Source organism: Chiloscyllium plagiosum, chromosome 24, assembly GCF_004010195.1.
Source record: "Chiloscyllium plagiosum isolate BGI_BamShark_2017 chromosome 24, ASM401019v2, whole genome shotgun sequence".
NCBI classification, from domain to species: domain Eukaryota; kingdom Metazoa; phylum Chordata; class Chondrichthyes; order Orectolobiformes; family Hemiscylliidae; genus Chiloscyllium; species Chiloscyllium plagiosum.
Genome location: NC_057733.1, coordinates 23539872 through 23564566, shown reverse-complemented (window position 1 = coordinate 23564566; position 24695 = coordinate 23539872). Strand labels below are relative to the sequence as shown.

The following is a 24695-nucleotide window of genomic DNA, read 5'->3' as shown; positions in this document are numbered from 1 at the left end:
TAGTTTCCATGTTTACAGGAAAGTGATGAACAATAGGTTTTAAATATGCCTGCTCCACGTTTACAGCTTTAGCTTCCAACATCAGATTGTATCATTGTGTCATAGAAAGACCTCTTCACCTGTGGTTATACCCATTGTACAACAGTTAATGCTGTGACCAGCCAGCCTTTGTATCTTTATCAAAAATAATGCTAAACTGCGACAAGATATGGGTGTTGTAGCACTTGCCTGGAAAGTATTGCCAATGGTCACAGAACAGCTAGACACCATAGCGTAAAACCCTTTGTGGTGACAAAGGTGATAAGTCTTTTGTTATTAACTCCTGGGGTCCATGGAGAACACAAAAAATCCTTTGGAATGTAGGGTATCTGAGACATGGTTGATATTAGTGAACACTAGCTTGTTTAATTTTCCAAATGCTTCCAGCTTCAAACTGAAATATCCATGATGGATAGAAATCCAGAGCAGTGGTTATTGAATTTACCACAGGCAAAGCAGTGACAGCTGGGTTTGAGAGCTGCAGGGCCTGCTATTGTATATTGTAATGTTGCACATTGAGAAAATCTCCAGTTCCTCTTTCATCATCCTCACTGAGTTCAGATAGCTCCATTTTAACCTGTTGACCCCATGATTATGAGTAGGCTCCCTGCAAGTGGCTCTCCTCTTTCAAGTCTGAAAAACCTGTTGCTCCATCTGAAAGCAAAAGGTACCGTGGATATTCAGACAGTGGCTGCTCAGACCTATATGCATAAAATACTTTGGTAGTTATTTGAGTAGGTGGCTGAATTACAGATTTCTAGAATAGTTACAATACTGAAAAGAGGCTATTTAGCCCATCATGTCCATGCTAGCTCTCTGCAAGAGATTTGTCTACTGCCATTCTCCCAGTGCTTGATTTTATCCCGAAAGAGAATGTGATCTTCTGTATTACATCTTGCCTTTATACTGATGTTGAACATCCCTTCAATGTCTGTTTGCAAACAGATTATGAAATTGTTTGGAAAATTGCTGCTAGATTTGGTTCACCAACAAGGAGAATCCAGCCAAGACAAATTGGAAAGTTACAGTCCAAGGTGTAGTCAAAACAGGCATAGGGAGATTTATTCTGGGTTGTAGGACCTCAGCCAAGGTAAGTTCTGCTGCACTGGTTTCTGAAATAACAGTGCTCTCCATAGTGGTCTATGATCTTGACCAGTCAGTCCTGCATAAGTATGAGTTCTGAATGCCTTTTTAGGTGCCCCTTTGTGTACAGGATGTATGGAACACTGAATAATTGATTCTGAACTAACAAATTGTGTTTGTTGAGCAGGTACTGTGTGGTTCAAGTTCTTGGGTTCTGTAACAAAAGGAGATTTTTTTACCAGCCCTCCCAGATGAGGAAGAAACTTGTTGGTCTGGACAGTGTTGCCAAAGGAGGTCTGTTTGCACTTGAGACAATTTAATAATGTTGCCTTACAAGGTACAAGTTTGTTGCATTTAGCTTCCAAGGTGTGGTATTCAGAGGGAACATGATTAGGATATTGGCAACTATTCATCTACTTTCCCAAATGTAAAAACTTTTTCAGCAAGTTACATTTCTTCCATTTTCATGAGCGCTTTCTCTTCCTCAAACTTGTCCTGTACTTCAGCCAATGGTCTTCCTCACAGTTCAGTAACTAACTTTGTGGATGAATTTATGTGTGCTGGTTCTTACTAATGCTGGAGGAAGGTAAGTAGTGGCAAATGCTCATTGTTGTCATTCAAGAATGAGGTGAACTCAGGGTTACAGCTTACTGTCATAGGTCTTCATGTGACTATTAAGTTAATTCTTGAACCACAGATCATTGGGTGCATTGGCCAGAACATCCCATGACATAGTGGGATCCAAACCGCTAGATTTATTTCCTTTCTTTCCTTCGCTACCACTGTTCTGCCTCATCATTAAAATATTATGACTCAAAGCATGGTGCAGCCTGATGGACAAGTTGCAGCAAGCTCCTCCCAGCCATTAGTGTCAATGCTGCCATGTTCCTGGAAAAGCTTCAGTGTGACTTTAATACAGTTGCTTTGTATTTCCCTTGAATATTACCATTTGTGAGTGAGGAGATGGTTTTTGTCCATTCAGATACAGGGTGATTCTTGCATATTTCAAGATGGCGAATGGACATTTATGTAGACCTAGATTTAGGACCATAATGTCAGTTGTGACATGCCATATAAATGAGATATGCACCAAATTGGGATAGAAACACCAAACATTATTATCTAGGTGCTAGGTGTGATCAGCATTTATCAGTATTTCTGCAAAGTTAACTTCTGCAGTTTGATTAATTGGGATTATCTAATTTCAATCCAACTTCGCAATTTCACATCAAAGCAGTGCATATTAAACCGAATTGCAATTTTGGATAGGAAACTACACAATCCAAATAACAAAAGTGCACAGTTCTTAGAACATATTATATCCATGAAAAAGGAAGTTTCTTCATAACTTCCTCATGGAACAAAGGACACTTCTTCTTTCCATCAAGCAGGAGCACTCAACAGGCTCTGCAGTATACAAAAGCAGAAGTAGATGTGTATACAAAACATGTATTATAGCGGATTCCTTTTTGTTATTTTACTTCAACAAGTAATGTTGATTTGGATGTTTTCATATGTTACACCACCAGGAGGGGTGTTCATGTTAATCATCATCTGTAGGACAGAGTTCTGTTACACACTTCTCATGGAGAAAAAGGTGCAAAGGTGTTTCACAAAAACATAGTTAGCCAGCGAGAGTTATCAACAAATCTTTAATCTTCAAAGTGAATTTTGAATAGGGTTTAAATGAGAGTAGGGAAATAAGAGTTAGCAAGGCAATTGCAGGGTGTGTTGGCAGCTGAAATTATTGCCACTTACATTGGACTGAAAGGAAGGGTAAATGAAGGTATAGTCAGAAAAATGGAGTGTTTTGGTGAGTGGGCTACGTGTCGTTGCTCACCAAGAGGGTAAGGACAAGGCTATAAAAACATTGAAAGATGACGATGAGAATTTTAAACTGAATGATTGAGAACCAAAGTAAATGAGTCCTGTTGGGAGGAGGGGTGAGGGAGGGTTTGCAGTGCAAGAATGAGTTTGTTCAGGTGGAATAAAATATGATTGGTGGAATTTGGGGTGAATTGAACATATCGCACACAATGGATGAAATACCAGCCTGAAGATGATAAATTAGTTGGATAGAATCTTTAAGAAATGATTGGATACATATGATGGATACCATATGAGGGCAATTTGATTGAGTTGAACAATAAGTGAAAAACATGTAAGGGGAATAATCCATATGAAAGATTGAGGAGGATGAAGAGGGAAACTGCAGCACACTATTGGAGGATGTCATCAGAGGATGTCATGTTTAATGTGTTGTGCCAAGAGTAGAAACCCATCTGAGAAAAGACAGACATAGTGTCTGTGCCTCCAATTCCCACATGGCCTGCCATAAGGAGGTAGTCTCCATGAAGCACATTGTCTTCCACTATGGCAGGGGCTATCTTGCCATTGACCAAGTGCCTGTGGCCTTTCCCAATAGCCCCTAGTTGGGGTTACAATTACTCAAATCTGCTTTCAGCTTCATGGAAGCCTGCACCCTAGTTTGCCAGAGGCTAGAATCTATGCCAATGACAAGATGGTGTTGGAACTACTTCCACATGCAACCCCCACCCCCCAAAAAACTATTTGATCAACCTCCACTTTGCTTCCATTCTCTTGCAGGCCTTTATTAGTGCAGACTATGTGACATAACACCATTATTTTGTATTCAAATTGGAAAAGACAGAGTAAATTAAATGATTTGCTAGCCTAGAAAACCAACCATTAATAATAAAGGTAGAGGGCAAAATGGATTCATATGATATTGCATTGACATTGAGTGCAAATCGAATAATTACTACAAAACAATGATGATTTTCATCAGGGAGTAAATGTGACTCCACTCCATTCTAATGTCAGTTCAAGCTCTGCCCTGGATTCAGTCTGTATTTACTCTATCGTTATAGCATCGAGACCACCCTCAGTTAAACCTCAATGTTTGAGGATCTGCTTGTAATCTGCTATTTACTCCAACTTTCTTTTCTTTTCAGACATCATGATATTTCTTTCTCGTTTCTGTTGCTTATGCTGCAACAATAACCTTAAAACATATTGAGTGATGTTACACCAGAATCTTAACAACAGAATTGACTTATTTCAAAGAATAATCTATGAAACAAATCACCGTCCTCCATAAAATATTCCACAATTATGTAGGGAGATCCAATAAAAATAAATGAAATACAGGGCTATATTTGTGAAAATTTGAATTAATTTGCAGTAAAATTGCATTCTTTGACTGCGCTAACAGGATAAGTCAGTGTAAGAATGTGGTTTGAATATATAATTTAAAGTATTTTTACAGATTATTATCATATTACTTGATTATACCTTCAAATTGTACAACTGCATCATCATATCAAAGCATCTTTCACACATATTTAAACATAGGCTGTTGCTCCATAGCAAAATGTTCCTTCAGACTTAATGAAATTAGATTAACACATCATAGAATCATGCAGTACAGAAGAGACCCTTCAACCCATTGAGTCTGTACTATGCACAAGACCCATATTCCCACACTAGGCCCATAGTCTTGAATGTATGATTGAATAACATTTATAATTTTAATACTGTTTATTAAGAAATATGGTTGCTGGATTCTTTTTAAAACCTAATGTAGATAAGGTGTATAATTGCACATCTTTGTAAAAAACAATTTTTCTGTTATGTTGTGACCAGTGGAGTGCTTTCCTTTAACCTTGGTTCTAACCATATCAATTGAAGTTAATCAAATAAGCTAAAGTCTGACCTCCATGAGAAGGAGTTCAGGAGGAACAATTATAAACATTTTATAAGATATGTTTGAAATGGATACTTAGAATATTTATGTATGAACATTGCTGATGAGAATTTTTACTGCCAACGCAACCAGTGAAATGCAAATCTTCTTGCACATCGTTTGAATTGTAAACTTATCTCTCAGTTACCTTTCATTCTGTTTAACATTTTGTTCAGAGAAAGTGGCTTGTCTTGGTATTATTTTGGTTAATCTTTGTGAATACTGGTATACCATTTCTGAAAAATGTGCCCAAATCTATGTGCAGTACTTCAAATGGGGTCTGACCATTGAACTCTATGTAAATGAATTACACGTTCCTTCACTTGTTTTTCCTCAATGAGATTGGAATACAGCCAAATTTTCAACATTACATTTTGTTTATATTTTGTACATGTGTACGAGTTTTTAATGATTTGTGTACATGGACATCTAAATCTTTTTGTTCCTTACTGTTTCTGATGCCTCACCTTTAAGAGTATGTTGTGATTTGTTTTTCTTTCATATTAAGCCAATGATCTCAAGCTTCCACACAGTGTAATTCTGTTACCAAAGATTTGACAACTTGGTTATTGAAATAACTCCACAGAGGCTGGTATCCAATCATCAAGTCACCCTTTATTCACACATGATTTTAGTACTGCCTCTTCAGAGTAAGCTCTCAGAGTATTTCTCTCAAGTTTTCCTAGCCTCTCCTTACAGTTCATACTGTCTAATCCAGGTAGTATCCTAGTAAACCTCTTCTGTACCCTCTCCACAGCCTCCACATCCTTCCTGTAATCTGGCAACCAGAATTGAATACAATATTCGAAATATGGTCTAACTAATGTCTTATAAATTTGGAACATAGCATCCTGACTTTTGTATTCAGTGACTTAATCAATAAAAGCATGCATGCCATACACATTCTTCACCACCTTATCTACTTGCATGCCCAAATTCAAGGCGCTATGGACTTAGAGTCATAGAGTCATAGAGATGTACGGTATGGAAACAGACCCTTCGGTGACTTGCACCTTAAGATCCCTCTGTGCGTTAATGCTGTTCAGGGTCCTGCCATTAACTGTGTACTTTTCTTTACATTTGATTTCCCAAAATGCATCACCTCACACCTAGCCAGACTAAACTCCAGCTGCCATTTCTCCACCCATATCTGCAACCATATCTTTATCCTGTTGTATCCTTTTACAACCATCTACACTCTCCACAACTTCACAATCTTTGTATCTGCAAAATTTACTAACCTACTCATCTTCATTTTCACCGAAGTCATTTATATGCATCACAAACAGCAGAGGTCCCAGTACAGATCTCTGCAGAACACCACTAGTCACCGATCATCAGCCTGAAAAATACCCTTCCACCGCTACCCTCTGTACTTACAGGTATTTAATTAGAATTGCACTTAGGTAGCCATTTTCTAATTGAAAAATGTTGAGCCAATCAAGGTGAATCTCTCACAATCAATTTCACCCAATCAAACTTGGGCCCGAGCCTTTTATCACAAGCACTGATAATTGAACCAGCAGCTTCTCATATGAGACTCTAACTGAATTTATACCGTTAATCTGTAGGTGTTCCCCAGTTTAGGTTCTTAGCCTAGCCAAGGTCTTGCACAAGCTTAAGGGTTGGAGGTAAGTGAAAATTTTGTTAAAAATTGGTCCTGCCATCACTGAAACAGCAGCACCAATACTGACCTCCATTCAAACCAAGTGACCATTTAACCAGACACTTATTTTTATTGATTCTGCTTTGGATATTGCATGGCAAATTAAGTTTTCCAAACCAGTTGTAGGTGGGCTTTTGAATAGCATGTCAGAATTATAGGCAGATTAGGGTCATAATATTCCTTGACGAAATCCATCAACTCTTGAAAGGTTTTAGTATGGGGTGTCTCAGGAACGTTAGGCTCCTAATAACTGAAAAAGCTGTCGTCCACAAGCTGTCAGGAGAATTACCTGTTGCTTTTCGTCTGCCCCAATAGCATTTGACCAGAAAACTTAACACACTCTTGCTACATCTTTGACGGCAGGATCGAACAAGTCAAACTTCTTAAACAACAGCATGATGTAAGATTGTGCTTTACTGCCAGGGCTCCCTGGTTGGGGCTGTTAATCAGCTCTCATATTCTATGACGTCTATTTGGGTGACCTCATTACAATTACTACACTTAATTCATCTTAGCCCTTTGTAATTTTCATCTTGCATTTATACACTTCACTGTGATTATAAAGAAAAAAATTATAAGGGAATGATCCACCATCCATGATTAACTAAAGAAGTTAGGGAAAACATCAAACTGAAGGAAAAAGCATATCATTCCACAAAGGTGAGTGGACAAACTATAAAATGGCACTTAGAAGGAAAATTGTCAAATGAGACATCTGACCAGCCTTGTATCTTTCAAAATGTAAGTCCAGTATGACCAATACATTGATTTTCAAATATTCTAAGTTTTTTTCTTAACTTATTTCTTCCTTCTGAGCAAAGAATGACTAAAAGGTTAATTAGGAGAATAAATAGGGAATATGAGAGAGTATCAGAAGCTAGCCAGAAATATAAAAACAGCAAGAATTTTTACAAGTATATGAAAAGGTGAAGAAGATGCAAGCTGTTGCTAAAAATGTTGAAGTGAACCAATGAGGAAGTGAGCATCTTAATCCTTTAAATCCTTCCCCACATCCTGTCACATGATGTGGTGCAGCACAGGAATGATTCAATAGCTCGGTAATAGCTGATCAAATTGACTGAGTCATGAATGAACTATTTTCTCGACCGTGGATCGGTATCAAAGCTCTGCAGGCAAGCAATGTTCAGTCATGTATGTACATGAACAGTACACAACTAATCTGCAGAGGAGCCTACACATCCTCATCATTGTGGAAAGGAGGCTTCTGGGCATTGGCACAAAAGGCAAGGTTGAAGCATATGCAACGTCTTCAGCCAGAGATGCTAAATGGGTGATTAATCTCTACCTCTTTCTGAAGTCCCCCTCATGGATGTCAGCCTTCAGCTAATTTGATTGACTCCAATTGCTTTGGTTATAACCAAGGCTGAAGGAAAGCACCGACATTCCAGTTCCACGGTTTGGCGAATGGATTTTCTTTAAGACCCATGGATAAAGTGTAGACTACTCCAAATCCGTAGCTCTGATATACTGGCACATGAGGTCAAGTAACAAAGCATGTATGGTTGTCTCTGAAATCTTGCAGACAGTTTGCTCAGGAAATGCAACTTGAAATTTTCTTTCAAATATTCTGTCAAAAGAATAAATAAGCTTCACCTTGAACCCGATTATGGTAGCCTGTTCTTAGCCAGCTTTCCTTCAATTAAAAAAAACCCTAGAAATTTCTGGAGAAACTCAGCAGGTCACCAAACATGAATCATCAATTCTACTTTCTTCCCATTGATGCTGCCAGGCTTGCTGAGTTTCTCCAACAATTTCTGGTTTTGTTTCAAATCTCCAACATCTGCAGCTCTTTGTTATATTTCCTCCAATTGAGTTAGTTCTTAGCAGGCTTTCCACTAACTGAATCAAATAAAATAAGAGTGTCTCCAAGTTAGTCACTATTCAAAATAGCTCCAGTGAGGTATACAGTAATCAGAGCAATTATCTTTAATGATGTGATTTCTAGAAAGTCTTGTTCGATAAAAGTCATCAATATCTACACTGAACATCCAGGTAAATCTGCAAGGCTTGAAATAGATTCCCTTTTTCAAAATTGAAGTCCACCCTAAGAATATTCAGAAGTGTCTGAGTGCACTGGATGTAGCAAAGCCTGCAAGGTCTGACAGAATTCCAGCAGTGGTGCTAAAGACCTTTCTTCCAAACTCAGCCATTCCTCTAGGCAAGCTGATTCAGTGCAGAACGCACAGAAGCCAGACAAATCCACCCTGACCATTTACTATCCACTCAATCAATTAAATCATGCGATTTGTGATCTAACTCCATATGCTCACATTTTCCAATATCTCTTACTACCTTTAGTTACAATGAATCTGTTTCCCTCATGTCAAGGTAGAATTTGACTAATCATAGCGTCAAGCATCCCTAGCAAAAGTTAAATCAATGTTAATTAAGGTGAAACTCATCACTATCTGATTCATACCCAGCACAAAGGAAGATAGTTGGGGCCAACAGCAGTTCTCAGGGTACTGTCCTTGGCCCAGCTACCTTCAACCACTTTATAAGTTATTTCCCTTTCATCATAAATCCGCAACTGTTTGTCGATGATCATACAGTATTTAGTTACATTTGCAACTCCTCAGATACTGAAACAATCTAAGCCTGCATTAACAATACCTTCTCAACACTCAGACTTTGACCAATGACATCCATGCCACATAATTGCAAGACAATGAGCATCTCCCACAAAAGAGAATTTACGCACTTTCATTTAATATAACAACACTAATATTGCTGAAACCTCTATTATCAACATTTTGGAGCCATCAGTGGCCAGAGACACGTACCAAAGCATAGCTATCTTGCTTTGTCCTAGGTATGACATCACACAGAAATGAGTTTCAGGAGAAAGTGAGGATTGCAGTTGCTGGAGATCAGAGTCAACAGCATGGTGCTGGAAATGCATAGCAGGTCAGGGAGCTTCCGAGGAGCAGGCAAATTGATGTTTCGAGCAGAAGCTCTTCATCAGGAAAAGCTTGATAAACGGCTTATGCCTGAAATGTTGGCTCTCCTGCTCCTTGGATGCTGCCTGACCTGTTGTGCTTTTCCAGCACCCCATGCTCAGAGATGAGTTTCATGCTGATTAACATTGAGTTAAATTTTACGAGGGATGGTTAACGTTACGAATAGTCACATTCTCCCTCGATGTGAAGGGAAGCAGATTTATTGCAGATCAAAGGTCAGATGTTGTTTGGTGAATAGCTCAACTCCTAACTACTTAAAGCCTGTCCAGCATCTACAGGGCAGGTACAATGGATTGCTTTCCAATTGCCTGAATGAATACAGTTCAATCAACAATTGGGAATCTTGATAACACCCAGTTTCAAGCCACCTCCTAGACTGGCGTACCATCCATCATCTTATCATGTATTTTCTCCACCATCAACATGCAACTCATCAAGGCTCCTTTGACAGCACCATTGAAACTGCATGCTTGGACTCTTAGACGGATCAGGTACAGCAAAGCTTTGGGATCACCACCAACTGTACAATTCCCTTCAAGGCACTCACCTGACTTGGAAAGATATCATCATTTCTGCATTATTGAGGACTCAAAATGCTGGAGCAACCTCCTTGACTGCACAGGGACTCCATTACATCAAGAAAATCATCTAGCACCACCTTCTTTAGGGACCAGCAATAAATGCTGGCCTTGTCAATGATGGCCACCACTTGTACGTGACTAAAAATAATTTGCTTGACAGTAAATTGGTGTCACCAGACAGGATAAGAAAAGATAAAATTTTCGATAGGAAAGTTCAAAAGATAAATTAAAATGAACTTTTAAAAAGCCAATTGGGCTACATCTTATCTTTACTAGACAGGTGCTAATCATGAACAATGTTGTTTTGCTGTTGCAACTCACATTGTAATTTTGGATGTTTAACATAAAACACCACATGAAGGAAATAGACTGTAGTCATTTTGAGGAAATTATTACATATCCTCCAAACAAAGAACAAACCAATATGTCACGATTGTGGTAATGGTCAGCAACATCTGCAATGAGTCAATTGATTGCTAAACATTGTCATGTGCTTTGACCTTTATATCTGAATCTTCAGTGCTGTCTGTTACTGGAAACCATGTAAACATCCAGTCACATTGAAAATAAAATACAGTGGCCAACTTAGATTCATTTTGGATATTTGTGTTCATACGTATAGTATGAGGAATATGACTGAAACTTCTGTCATGAAAGTGTGTCAGAGTTTTTTTTAATATTTAAGTTTTATTGTCACGTGTACTCACGTACAAGGTATAAGAGTAGAGTGTATAATGTCACCACACAAGGCGTCATCTTAAGTACAAAATGGCTAGGTCCAAAATCTTAGTTACAGAAATAGAAGAGTACAAGGATAAGCTTTTCATGGGAAAAGTGAGAACTTATGATCTTATGGCGATTAAGATCATCACAGAATGCAAGCTCAGCTGAGTTAGAAACATCATCCTCTGTATGTGAAACGCACACAGCAAGGATTACATATAAACAAGCAACAAGCCACAGTCAGGGTCATCTGTTCTCAAGTTGTGCTGTGATCAGGTGATGTAGAAGGATTTGTGCTGTCGGCACAATTAGAGACTATTACTTTAAACTCAATTTATTCCTTCTGTGAATAAAATAAATAAATCAAATTATTCAGTAATTTAAATTGATTCACTTCAAATGAATAGGAACAGTGAGTAGTTGGTTCAGAGATAATGAAATATTGCATGAATTGTTCTGTACAGGCAGAGGTGAAGATTTATGGGCAAATCGAATGCAAAATAACCCCTATATTCTGTCATGTTCATGAAAGAATTGTTATAGCATTTATCTCAGATAATAACAAGGGAGCTTCCCAATCAGTTACTTTTGAAACATTTAACCATTTTGATCAACTATGACCTTTAATTTTGCACTATCCATTTCTTTTAGCTTTGAATTTTTATGTTTAAAAAGTTGGCAATGTTGACATTATCTGGGCTTTTTCACTTTATTCTTTCATGGGATCTGGGTGTCACCGACAAAGCCAATATTTGTTGTTCATCTCTAATTGCCCCTGAACTGAATGGTTTGCTAGGCCATTTCTAGGGCCGTTAAGAGTCAATCACATTGTTGTGGATATGAAGTCACATGTAGGATGGTAGATTTCCTTCCCCAGAGGACACGGATTTACGACAGCCAATGATCATGACTCCATTGCTGAAGCTGCCTTTCAACTCCAGATTTATGAATTGGCTTTAAATTTCACCACCTACTGTGGTGTGATTTTTAACCCAGGTCCTCAGATGTTTAGCCTGGATCTCAGGATTACTAGTCCAGTGATATTACCATAACAATACTATCTCCCCAAGGACATTAAGGCTTTATTTTGAAAGAAAGATAAATTATCATCAGCGAAGATACAGTATGAGCACTGTGAGGTCAATAAGTCAGCAATCCTTCTAGACCAATGTTCCTAATCAAGTCATCAACATTTTTGTGTTTAATTAGTGTTGTTAAAATTATCTGATTGAATAGTCCAAATCACAAATTTCTAACATTGATCAACATTTTTTTTGCAAATATTTGGTTTTTAAAAGGGTCATTCTGATAATGAAAGTACCTGATCTCACTGAGGAAATGATAAAATAGAAGTCACACTAGTATTGTGGGCATTGCACATGCTGCTTGGATTTGTAGTTGCCTATATGATGATGATATGTCATTTCGATCCCAGCATACAAGTGTGTTAAATGCAGAATTTTTCAAGAATTTCAATTCTATAATTGCAACTGTTTTGTGGTGCATTTCCTCATTATGGGGTAAGTTTAGTGAAGTCTGATTAGAAATTCTTTAATTGATTTTTTTTATTGCAGCTCTAAACTTGTGGAAATGAAATAAGTGATTTGCAATGTCCTGATTGGAAATTTCTGTGTGATGCTCACCTTAAGATCAAATATGTAAAAACGTCAGTCCTTCTCTCTACTAATCAGTCATGGCTTTGTAATACCACTGCCATCCCCAGATCAGCAGGTACCTTTCAGATGATCCTGAAAAACAGAGACAAGAATATGATCAAAAAACATGGAGTTGCCTTCCAGGAAGGTCCTATTATATGAGTGATGGAGTCACTGGGTCCAGTGGTGCCCTCCTTGTCAATTACATCCCAAGACTGAAAGGGTTAAAATGCTCTTCAACATAAACAAAATAAAAATTCAACATTTATTAAAAAAAACTCCTATTTTGTCCCTTGTAAAGAAACCACAAAAATTCTATGAAAAATGTAGGGGAATTTATTTTCTTCACATTTGCTAATACAAATTTTTTAATGTATTTTACCAAAATATTAAGTTTTCCTACAGTAGTTTCTAAAAGAGACCCACTTTATCAATAAATAGTCTAAAAATACAGCAACTCCATGCACCTTGTGTGTTTGAATGGTGAACACTGGGCAAGGTACTGCTGTAGTGAAGATTTTGGGGCAACAAGGCAATTTGGACAGTAACGTCCAAATTTGTTCTGATGGCATGACAATGTACATACAATCGATAGAACTTGGTGTCAAATTTAATCTTTAATAACCACAAGCTCTGATTACATTTGCTGCAACTATGTCCTTCTACCTATTGTGGATAAATTTGCACAAAGTTATTTAATGTAATTTTACAGTAATATTTATTTTGGTCAAGTTCAGATATGTAACTGGCAGCTAGAATTGGATGATTTTTCTCTGTTACTGCCACTGTCCTCATGTTGAAAGGAAGTTGGAAAATATATATAAATAGTAATGCAATCATTTATTGCAAACTAATTCATTATTTGAATGGCTGCTGTTGCTTCTATTCATCTTCTCCTATTACATATCATGCATGATTAAAGAGCTTTTGTAAAACTGAAAAGGAAGAGTACTTTTTGTTCTAAATTTTTCAGTCAGTGCTAATACAAGCAATCTACCCACTCCAAACTGCAGATTGAACAGTATAATTCAAGTGGGTAAAATTAACCAAAAAAAGGTGTGTACTTTCACAAAGGTGACACAATTACTTTTTTTAAAGAATTCATTCCAATGATGTGAGTGCCGCAGGCTAGGCCAGCATTTATTACCCAGAGGGCAGTTAGAGCCAAACACATTGCTGCGGGTCTTCAGTGACATGCTGACCAGACAAGGTAAAGGCAAAAGTTTGCTTTCCTAAAGGGCACTAGTGAATCACATGGACTTTTCCTGACAATCAACAGCAGTTTCATGGTCATCACCGGACTCTTAATTCCAGAACTTTATTGAATTAAAATTCCATCATCACCCATGGTGAGATTCAGACTTGGAACCACAGACAATCATCTGGGGAGGTGAAGGCCAAGTGGTATTATCACCGGACTGTTAATCAAGGTATCCAGGTAATGCTCTGGGGACCTGAGTTCAAATCCTGCCACGGCAAATGGTAGAATTTGAGTTCAAATTCGACTTTTAAAAATCTGGAAATAAGAGTCTAATAATAACCGTTAACCCATGCTGATTGTCATTAAAAACCATCTCTAGTCCACTAATGCCTTTTAGGGAAAGAAGCTGCTAGCCCAGTCTGACCAACATGTGACTCCAGACCCACAGCAGTGAGGTTAACTCTTAACTGCTTTCTGGGAAATTCGTAATGGGCACTTAACACTGGCCTAGCCAGAGACACCTGCAGCTTGCGAATGAATTAATTTTTAAAAATTACTTGGGTCTCTGGAATATCAGTCCAGTGGCATTGCCTCCCTCTTTGTATAATGAAACAAAAGCATAGTTCAGAACCAGGAGATCCGAAATAAAAACAGTAGATGTTGGAGAAACTCAACTACTATTCCTGAGAGAGAAGAGAAGTCATGTTGGACTCACAATATTTTCATTCTGTTTCTCTTTCAGTGTAGTCACCATAGATTTTTGTTTATTCTTGTACGTGATGTGGATGTTGCTGGCAAGGCCACCATTTCTTGTCCCGCTCTAATCACTCTTGATCGGAGTGGTTTGCAAGGCCAAGTTCAGAGGGCAGTAAAGACTCAGTCACATTGCTGACAGTCTGTAGGCCAGCCCAAGTGAGGATGGCAGGTTTCCTTCCCAAGTGAATCAGATAGTTTATTTAAAACAAAAGACAATAAGGATTTGCACAGTTGCCTTTCGGCTAGCTTTTGTTAATTTCAGATTCTTATTGAACTCATCTGCCATGGTGGGATGATTGACCCACTTCCCCAGAGCATTACTAGACCAGAGATATTACCAATATGCCAATATCTCCTCCTATGTTGCTCCAGAACTTTCTGTTTTTAAAAACCAAAAGAGCTGTGGATGCAGTAAATCAGAAGCAAAAACAGAAATTGCTGGAAAAACTGAGCAGATCTGGCAGCATTTGTGGAGAGAAATCAGAGTTAACATTTTGGGTCAAGTGACCCTTCCTCAGAACACTATCTGCTTGTTCTAACTAACTTATCCATGCACAGATGAAGAAATGAACTCTGGTGAGGCAAATGGTGGGTTTACCCATGTGACTTTCTATTTGGACATTGTGTGCCCAGCACCATGACATCATATGCCTGTTGACTGTGCGACGCATCACTTCCTGACTTTAGTGGCACTATTTGGGATGATGAAATTGAGGAAACTTCAAGAAAACCCTCTTTAAATGAGAAAGTCACTTTGAAAGACTGAGTCTACTGAAGTGGGAGATGAGTTTTAAATTGAAGTTCTTGTATTGTAAGTATTTCCAAGAATGGCTGTCAATGATCTTTATTAGTATTCCAGACTCGAGAGGGCATCTCTGCTTAATTGAACCAATGAGCCAGTAATGGCATCTATAAATTTTCCTTCTATTTTAAGGCGATGATATAAAATGCAGCATACCTCCTGTACAGAGGATCGCATCCATCATGCCCTGGAGAGATGTCTACATGGATTGGATAGAACTGTCTCCTCTAATTGGAAGAGTGAGTCATTTTGTTTCAAATTATTTTCTTGTATAGTTTATTCATACTTCTGAATCTCTGCTTTATTGCCTGTGTTATTTCAGTAAGCATCTTTAACAGCTTAGTTGAAAGGTTTGAATGTGACGGTGGAGATTGTTGCCAGTAATTAGCATTTATCCTCCTTTTCAATTAAAACATCATACCCTGTGAAACTGGTATCTTTGAAACTCAGAAATCAGTTTCTCAATGGCTAAGAAGCATAGACTCATTGCACTACTGAACTTCTCAAAATCATAAATATGTACACCCCTGTGTCCCACCAGATTCAGACAGTTTTGATCTTAGATAGCAAATGATAAGGGCCAAATGCAAGTTTAGTGTTTATAACAGGAATCAGTCTATTAGATACAATCCTTGCTACAATATATCAGACTCCGGATTTAATGCACAGAAATGATTTCATTATTGCTTCATATTGAAACTTGCTGATGAGATTTAGACGCACAGCAAAATACTGTAACATCCTGAAATGTTCCTACATCCCGTTTTGTAGTTGGCAGTGTAGCAATCATGAAGTCATTCATGAAAATTTACCATGAGGTAGTTTTTCCAAAATATTTCTAATATAGAGTCATACTACCATAAAAGGATTTCATTCAGCCTATCGTGCTTTTATCAACACTTTAGCAGCTGTCCATTATAATCTCACACCTCAGTATTTTGGCCATAACCCTGCAAATTAGTCATCTCAAGTACATAGAGTCATTGCATCATAAATCAGTTTGTTAGATTTTACGAACGCAAAAGATTAAGATTTATACCCTTAAACTCCCGTACTTAGCTCAAGTTCCAGAGTTTCACTCTCTGCAGCTTGCACACCATGCTGGGAGCACCTAAGGCCTTATTTTTATACATTAGGCCTACCTTGCTTCAAGAACCTATCCAATAGCGTTTGGGGAGTTCCTGTGGAATCTACTTTTACCACCCTTTTGAGTAGTGCATTTCAGATCTCATCTCCTGTATGAAAAGAAAATCTCCCTATATCCCCTTTAGCTCATTTGCAATTATGTTAAATCTTTGACCTCAGGTTGTCAACCCACTTGCCAAAGAAAAGCATTCGCCCTGATGTGCTTGATTAGAACCCTTCTTTATTTTAAATACATCTTCTCAATCTTTTAATTTCCCCTTAATGAGGAGGACAATTCCACCTTTGTCCACCTCTCTTGATAACCAAAGTTCATTATGTCATGTGTCATTCTTCTTAAACCTCCCCAATACATGCTCCAATGCTTAAATATCTTTCTTAACATGTAGTACCCAAGATTCTGCACAACACCTGAGCTGAGGCTTAACTAGTTATTTGTAAGGTTAAACTTGGCTTATGTTCTCTTTGTATTTACTGTCCCTCTTTGTAAGGTCAAGTGTCCAGAACACACCTTTCCAGTTCCTCAACTCCAAATGGTTAGGTTCAATATTTGAACCCTTGAGTTATATGCTTTGATCGGCCAGTGAGTACATTTTGTGTTATTGTGAACTTCAAAATAATATGATAAAAATTATTGTTAAGAGGAGAATGCTGATGTTACTAGTGCTTACTATCCATTCCTGAACAGGTGGCAATGTACTATTCAAAACATTTTTATTTGCATATATAAGTTTGGAGAACAATAACATCATCCTGTATCAATACTGCTTCACACCCTTCCTTGTCTCCCATTTTCCTATTCCTCATGAATATACATTGTAGCCAGAAACATTTAGTCCCGATCCTCGTTCATGTTTACACGAAATCTCTGTTATCTGCTTGAGCCCTTCGAATGGGTTTGAAACCACAAACTACTAACTCAAGTATGAGTGTGACCACTGAGTCAAGGTTGATTTCGGGCAAACTTTTAAAATTTGAATGTTCAGATTTTGGTCTTGAATGGCATGTGGTAAGCACACTTGCTGTTTATAGTAAAGTTTAAAAAAAGTTTGATTGGTCCGTAAGCATATCGGGCTCTTGTGCAAATGAATTTGCAAAATTTTACGATATAAAAACACTAATAATGGCAAGTTATTGCAAATAGGAATCACTGCATACGATATTTACAATGACTTTGCATTTTTTCATTGATAAATGGGCTAATATATCATTCTCTAGACTGGCTTAAAGGGAATGTTTAAAAAATAATACTTGTCATAATATAATTAATAATGTTTTAACAATCATAATCTATGTAGGCTTCAGCATTACCCCTTCTCTGAATTTTTGCACATGCAAATTTACGTATGCAAATAATATGTTTGTTATTTGGTCATTTGTATGGGAAAGCATAGTGAATGCAAGTAATGGCAGCACTGTAACTCAGTGATTAGTGCAGTTGCCTCATAGTGCCAGGGACCCAGGTTTAATTCCAGCCCCGGGTGATCTGGCTTCCCCCCAAAGTCCGAGGATGTGCAGGTTAGGTATATTGGTGCGCTAAATTGCTCCATAGTGTCCAGGAAAGTGTAGGTTAGAAGGATTAGCCATGGTAAGTGCAATGTTATTGTGTAGGGTTAGGTCTGGATGGGATGCTTTTCAAAGGGTTGGTACAGACTTGATGGGTCAAATGGCCTTTTTCCACACTGTATGGATTCTATGATTCAAGACAGTAATTTCCATAATAATATTTTGAAATACCCCATTTCATGCAGTTATAAGAAATACCTGCTGGCTTTTTGAAGAAGTATATTTCTCTTAACGATTAAAATTTGTTTGCAATTTCTCTAAAATTGAAGAAACCCACACTTTAACATAATTTTAATTTGGATGTTGGGAATCTGAAGAAAATGCTGGAAATGTTCAATGGCTTTGATGTATCTGTGGAGGAGAAAGCAAAGGTAGAAGTCTGATGAAAGGCCAGTGTTTAGGATAAGTTACAGTTATTGATTTCCAAATGAGCTTCACCCTTTTTGTCTCAAAGCGAGGTTTGAATATAAACCTTTAACAAAAAATGCCACATAATCATTGTCCACATTTAATTCACATCCTCGAGCAGCTATACTGTGACACCAATAATGGCAGGAAGGAAATGGGTTCACAACTTATCCGACCATATGAGTCTGAAGAGCTTCGATCTCGTTTCAGCTTGTAAAAGTTTAAACAAATACAATATCAGCTGTTTATCATAGGTTAAGCTTTAAGAAATGAAAGTAGACAATACTCTCAGTCATGATTCTGTTTTTATTGTCAATCTCACTACAGTGGCCTAGAATTGAATTACTCTGAGAACATTTTTCATTTAGATTTGTAGTATTTCAAATACCAAGCATGGTGTAAAGGAATTTTACCTTGATCAAATAATTATGAGATGAAAGTTGGATTTGGATTAAAATTCATTTGTACCGTGTTCTGTTGAAAGCATTATCCAATGTAGGAATGCAGGAACATGAAGCTTTCTTTACGTAGATTAATGTGAATAAAAGCGAGTATTGCGTCCAAGTTTTAGAAATTTAGTTGAATCATTGATTTGGATTCGACTTCTTGATTTCACAGCAATCAATATGTTGTAAAAATCTTGTACAATAGTCTTGAAGTCTTAATTTGAATCCCCATATGCTGAGGGTTGGATCTTGTGCTTAACTTCATGAGTAAGTAAGAAAAACCTGCGGTTAAGTAATATATTTCTGGATATCAGGATGACCCAGTGCTTTACAATCAATGAAATCATTTCAAATCATCATGCTGAATTTTACCAGGAAACGGCTATATAATGTTTGCTGAGTTTCATGGGTTTCCTCAGTGAGCGTAATCGGGTTTTCTCATGCTTTGCCCAAAAATCTGCACATTACCTATGCAAAATGCCTTTAGGGTGCCTTGTTGGTCCTACCTTCCCTTCCACCAAAGGCAGAAGTATTAGCCACTGCCAGGATCATCCAGGATTCCACAGTGCTGGCACTATTTTTAAAGCCCAGCCATATACCAGGTCAGTCAGGAACTGCACTTCACCGTGCACGTAACTAAAATTAAATACTGCTCAGAACGTGAAGGTGTCATGGCTGACACTTCATTGCAAATACAAGTGCACATTTGTAAATGTATGACATGTTAGGGACCGAGCTACACAGATTACCCATCCTTAGTGTCATCCTGTCTTAGAATTCTGTCTGAGGGAGTGCTACACTTTCCTCAATGCCCAGTGTAACCCAAAATCTTCTCATTGATCAATGTGGGATCACCACACACCAGAAAGCCTTCACTTTTATATAACACCAACCAAACTAAGGAATAAACAAATAAAGCAAAGGTGTATTTGTCTGTGGGAGCAGGCTGGGACTGATTACCTTCTGAGTACCAACAAATTTATAGTCAAGGAGTGATCATTGTATCTTGTACAATTTCTGTTGGAAGTAAGAGGTGATTAACTCCAGTGTAGCTTGTTTTGCTGAATGCTGCAGTGCTCATAGCCCTCATCTATCTCTTATAAGCACTTGCCCCCACATTCCCCCAATCCCCATACTGGCCTAAACATCGAACCTCATCTTCAGCAAGCCCTTCAGCTCAATGACAGCCTAGTGAAAGGATATCTCAGCCTCAGTCAAGGGGTTGCACAGTAGTATCATCAGCCAGCCTTTATCTCTCAGTGATATCCTTAAAAGGCATCCAGAAATGGAGCAGCAAACTGAGAATTCTCATGGAAGTTCCCAGGGCTGTTGGGACAGACTTCTAAATTGTGGTAATCTGTGATGATCACAGATGGCTTCTACATTGTTGGAATAGAAACCCCTTTCTATGGATGCACTCTGCCAGGTTATGATATGGTGCTCTCAACACAATGTCTATATCCAGCCTTTAGTGCCCTGTACTAGGCAGAACCCAGTTATATTGGCAAAGCCCACTGTCCAGGCTGAAATGCTGACCTTATCAGATGATGTGATGTAATCTCACACCAAGGCCTTTGGTAACAGGCTAGATCCATTTGTGGTTTAAGGATTGTGAGATCCCATACAGATTCCCAGAGGATCCTCAGAAGCAACTGGTGATATAAAAGTGTCTTGTAGTTGTCGTTTTGACAATAATTGGGATAAGACGGCTACCCTCCCATCATATTGCATGTCCTACTCCAGCATCAGCTTAGTTCTATGACAGTGTTCCAGGACATTGTCAATCCATGGTGGCACTGTGCCTCACTTATCTGGAGGAAAAAGTGTCAAGGAGTCTAAAGTCTGGGCCTTCTGAACTTCCAGCCCATCCTGAGATGAGGCCTCATTATATCGAGGCTGTTTCACATCCACTGAAACTGGCTGCTAGTCCTAGGCTTGCTGGGACATCTGTTTTTCCTCAAATTCCCTGCATTTCATAGCACCGCAACAAGAATGATAATAACCCCTATAGTGGCTGGCTCCATCAATCATGTTTCCAACGAGCCTGTGCGGTAAATAGCAGAAACTGAAAACATCCTTAGTAATGTCAGCAGTCAGCATTCGCAAGACAGACAGATGTCATTCTAGGATAGTCTTCCATTCAGTGAGACATTTGATTCATTTCACACGATGTCAAGAAACATTTTGAGGCAGTGGATATTGCAAAGGCTCTGATCCCTGGCAACATTCCAGCAATAGAACTGAAGGTCTATGCTCCAGAACTCTCCTCATCAAATTCTTCCAGTACAGTTACAACACTGGCATCTAACCAGCAGTGTGGAAAATTGCCCAGGTATGTTCTACACAGATCGGGTGGTAGACTGCTCACCTTAAATCGCAAATTAGGATGTTTTTCACTTGGCTCAAAGGATTTGCTGAATAAATAAACAATGTTTGATACATTACCAGCATAGAGTGTGTACTTCAACAGGCTGCTATACAGGACATTGGTGGGGCCACTTTTGGTGTCCTGCATACAGTTCTGGCTGCTTTGCTATAGGAAGGATGTTATTAAATTGGAAAGGGTGAAGAAAGGACGTTGCTAGGACTAGAGGGTTTGAGTTATGGAGGGAGTCTGGATAGACTGGGACTTTTTATTCTTAAGCGTAGGAGGTTGAGGTTTATAAAATCATGAGGGTCATAGCTATAGCGAATAGAAAAGGTCTTTTCCTGAGGGTAGGGGAGTTCAAACCTTTTCCTGTGAGATGGGAAAGATTTAAAAGGGGCCTGAAGGGCAACATTGTCACACAGAGGGTGGTGCATTTATGGAATGAACCGCCAGAGGAAGTTTTAGATACAGGTATAGTTACAGCTTCTAAAAGATAGTTGCACAGCTATGTTAATAGGAAAGTTTACAGGGATACGGGCCAAACGTAGGCAAATGGGACTAGTTTACTTTGGGAAATCTGGTGTGCATGAATGTGCTGGACCGAAGGGTCTGTTTCCATGCTGTATATCTATGACTCTAGGAGCTTAGAAAAATTACAGTGAAAACTATGTATAATGGGTATTGAAGGCTGTATTGGTAGAAGCATCAGTCAATCAAAAGAAAAGGAAGGGACATTGGAACAGTAATAGGTCTTTGCAACTGTTGCAACGTTCAATTCATTCAGAGTTTATCTTCATTTACTTGCTTATGTTTGGTGACGTTAAAACTGTTGCCTACTGCAAATGCAAAATTATATGTTTTGAAATTTCACCAGTTACTTGGGGGAGAGAGTTCAGATTTTCAGGAACCTTTAAGTGAAGAAATGTTTCCTGGCATTAGCTTTGAATGACCTGGCTCCAATTTTACATATTGCCATTCAGCCCATGTTCCTGGCACCCTCAGTAGAGGAATAATTTATCCCAACTCAGCTCCATCAATTTTCTGATAAATTATCTGAAAAAGGGCAGCACAGTGGCTCAGTGGTTAGGATTGCTGCCTCACAGCGCCAGGGACCTGGGTTTGATTCCAACCTTGGGTAACTGTCTGTCTGGGGTTTGCACGTTCTCCCCGTGTCTGTGTGGGTTTCCTCTGGGTGCTCCAGTTTCCTCCCACAATTCAAAGTTGTGCAAGTTAGGTGAATTGATCATGCTAACTTGCCCATAGTGTTCAGGGATGTGTAGGTTAGGTGCATTAGTCAGGGGTAAATGTTAGATAATAGAGTAGGGGAATGGGTCTGAGTGGATACTCTTCAGAAGGTCGATATGGACTTGTTGGGCCAAAGGGCCTGTTTCCACACTGTAGGGATTCTATGAAACCTATGAAATATTCTGCACTGAAGGGGTTCAGTGAAACCATAAGCAAAATGTATGAGACCCTAGTTTACTTATGCCTCATTTTGGAGAAATACCTAGTCTTTGTTTGTCATGCTCATATAGCCGAGTCAAAACTGGGAAGTTATCATGTAAAAATAATCTTAAATGCAAATCTGTATCCTGCCACACCATTGCATGATATGAATGGATTACTGTTCTGTGGAATCAGTGGAAAGGCAAGTTCAACTACAGTTGTAATAAATATGGACTTAAATTAAACAGATGTTACCAAAGGTAAAGTCAGAAATACAGGAAATGAACAACAGCTCATTTAGCAGCTGAAAGAGAAAGATGGGTGGAATATTATTCTTGTCCCTCTCCAGTATGGTCTTCTTGCTTCGAGAATGTGCTCCTAGAATGACTTGCTAAAGTTTCCATTGTCTGTACATCTGCTATTTTTTTCTGGACTGGAATCTGAATGACTATTCTACTACGAGCTTTCTGTATGTATACAAAGTGTTGGTGCCAGAGAAAAAGACATTCATTTCTGAATTGAGATAACATACGTGATTTGACTGAACACATCTGTTATTATTTGGATACTTGCCCCACCTGCTTCATTCATATAGTCCATCCTTTGTTCTTTGTATCCCTTGTAATGGGCTCACTTAGAAACTGAGAAGAAATAAAAATAAAACTTCTGCAGCATTTGATCATTCATACTTGAAACAGGATTGGGTTCATCAAAAATACAGCTAAGAAAGAACAAAAGCCTAAATTTTCTGGTGGCTCAGCAATCATTATTTCAGTGTGGATGAGAGTTGAATGGGGATCCTGTGGAATCCACACTGCGGCATACTCCAAAGGAATTGACCGGGAAATTTCTTTTTCTCTTTTACTCCTGGAACTCTCTGATAGTTAAATCAGAGATTTTGGAAGATTCCAATAAATTTAAGCAAAATGGTTATTCAGGATAAAGTAAGACTGTTAAATACATAGTGTAACTCCCTGAGCAAGGTACACTTCCATCACACCCTGACCTCACCTGTCACCCACCAACCCAAGATCTGACCCCCTTACTATGCACCCCCTCCCCCAACCCCACTTAATCCAACCCCATATCACCACTAACCAAACTTGAACTAAACTCTCCACTACCAGACCTGAAACCCCTGGACCCAGCAACTATCTTCCCCATCCCCTGTCAGACCTGATTTCTCCCAACCACCCCAAACTACCCTATACGTGCATCACTCACATGGCTCAATTGCCAAGTTGCATCCTGACACCTTATCCAATCAGCTTTCCACTTGAAATTGTAATCCAAGTACCCGACTCCTTACTCACCTGGCACCCTAACTTAGCTAGCTTCATAGTTACCTGACAACCTGGCATCTGACTTACCTGGCAATGGTCGTCCATACTCATCTGGTACCCTACCTTTGAAGCACACTATGGTTACACTTGCACCTGTCAGAGCATCTATCATAACCTTTACATTTCAGAATACAGTAGCTGACTGCTGTGAAAAGGGGACATGGTTCACCTTCCTCTGACGGTGGTATGCTATGAAAGAACTGTCAGAAAGAAAATAGAGCTCCCCATTTCTGTGGGAGACCTCATCAGAATCTCCTGTTAGAAATGTGAAGCTCTCTACTTTTGTAAAAGAAAGAGAGGCTGGGGTGGCAATCTGTATGCCACTTCTTAGAAACTCTGGCCAAATGCTTCTTCAGATAGATGGGTGAAAAATGTTTCCTATAAATTTCATACAGATTAATCTCAACTGTTGGCTCGATCAGAGGTAAGAATTTCTAAGGAAAAGCATTGCAATAGTTTACGTACTTGACCTGTGTAAAAAATCAAATTGGGAAACCTAAGGAAAATAATGCAAAAATAATAATCTTTTGGGAGTACAGACTTGAATATTGGTGAAAAAAGAAACATTTTGATAAAACTTGTACTCATCAGGGTAATTTGCAAAAATCCCAATTCAAAAGGAAAGCCAGCATTTTTATTGCATGAAAAGAAACTGCTGATTGGGTTGCAATTTGACTTAGATTGATAGTGGCATAACCATGGCGAATGCACTGATTAATGAT

The 24695-nt window shown here is 38.6% G+C and overlaps 1 protein-coding gene across 3 annotated transcripts in view; it reads left to right on the top strand.

The window, feature by feature from the left end:
- Nucleotides 1–24695, top strand: part of pik3r5 (phosphoinositide-3-kinase, regulatory subunit 5) — a 93210-nt gene that overhangs the window by 4162 nt on the left and 64353 nt on the right. Inside the window, exons 1-2 of one of the 3 annotated variants that reach the window (XM_043714588.1) lie at nucleotides 15235–15262; nucleotides 15386–15492. In XM_043714588.1, coding sequence (XP_043570523.1) covers nucleotides 15399–15492 — 94 coding nt within the window. In that variant the 5' untranslated portion in view covers nucleotides 15235–15262; nucleotides 15386–15398. Of the gene's footprint in view, nucleotides 1–15234; nucleotides 15263–15385; nucleotides 15493–16939; nucleotides 16980–24695 lie in introns of those variants that run through there. The other 2 variants (XM_043714587.1, XM_043714589.1) reach the window with 2 other exon arrangements.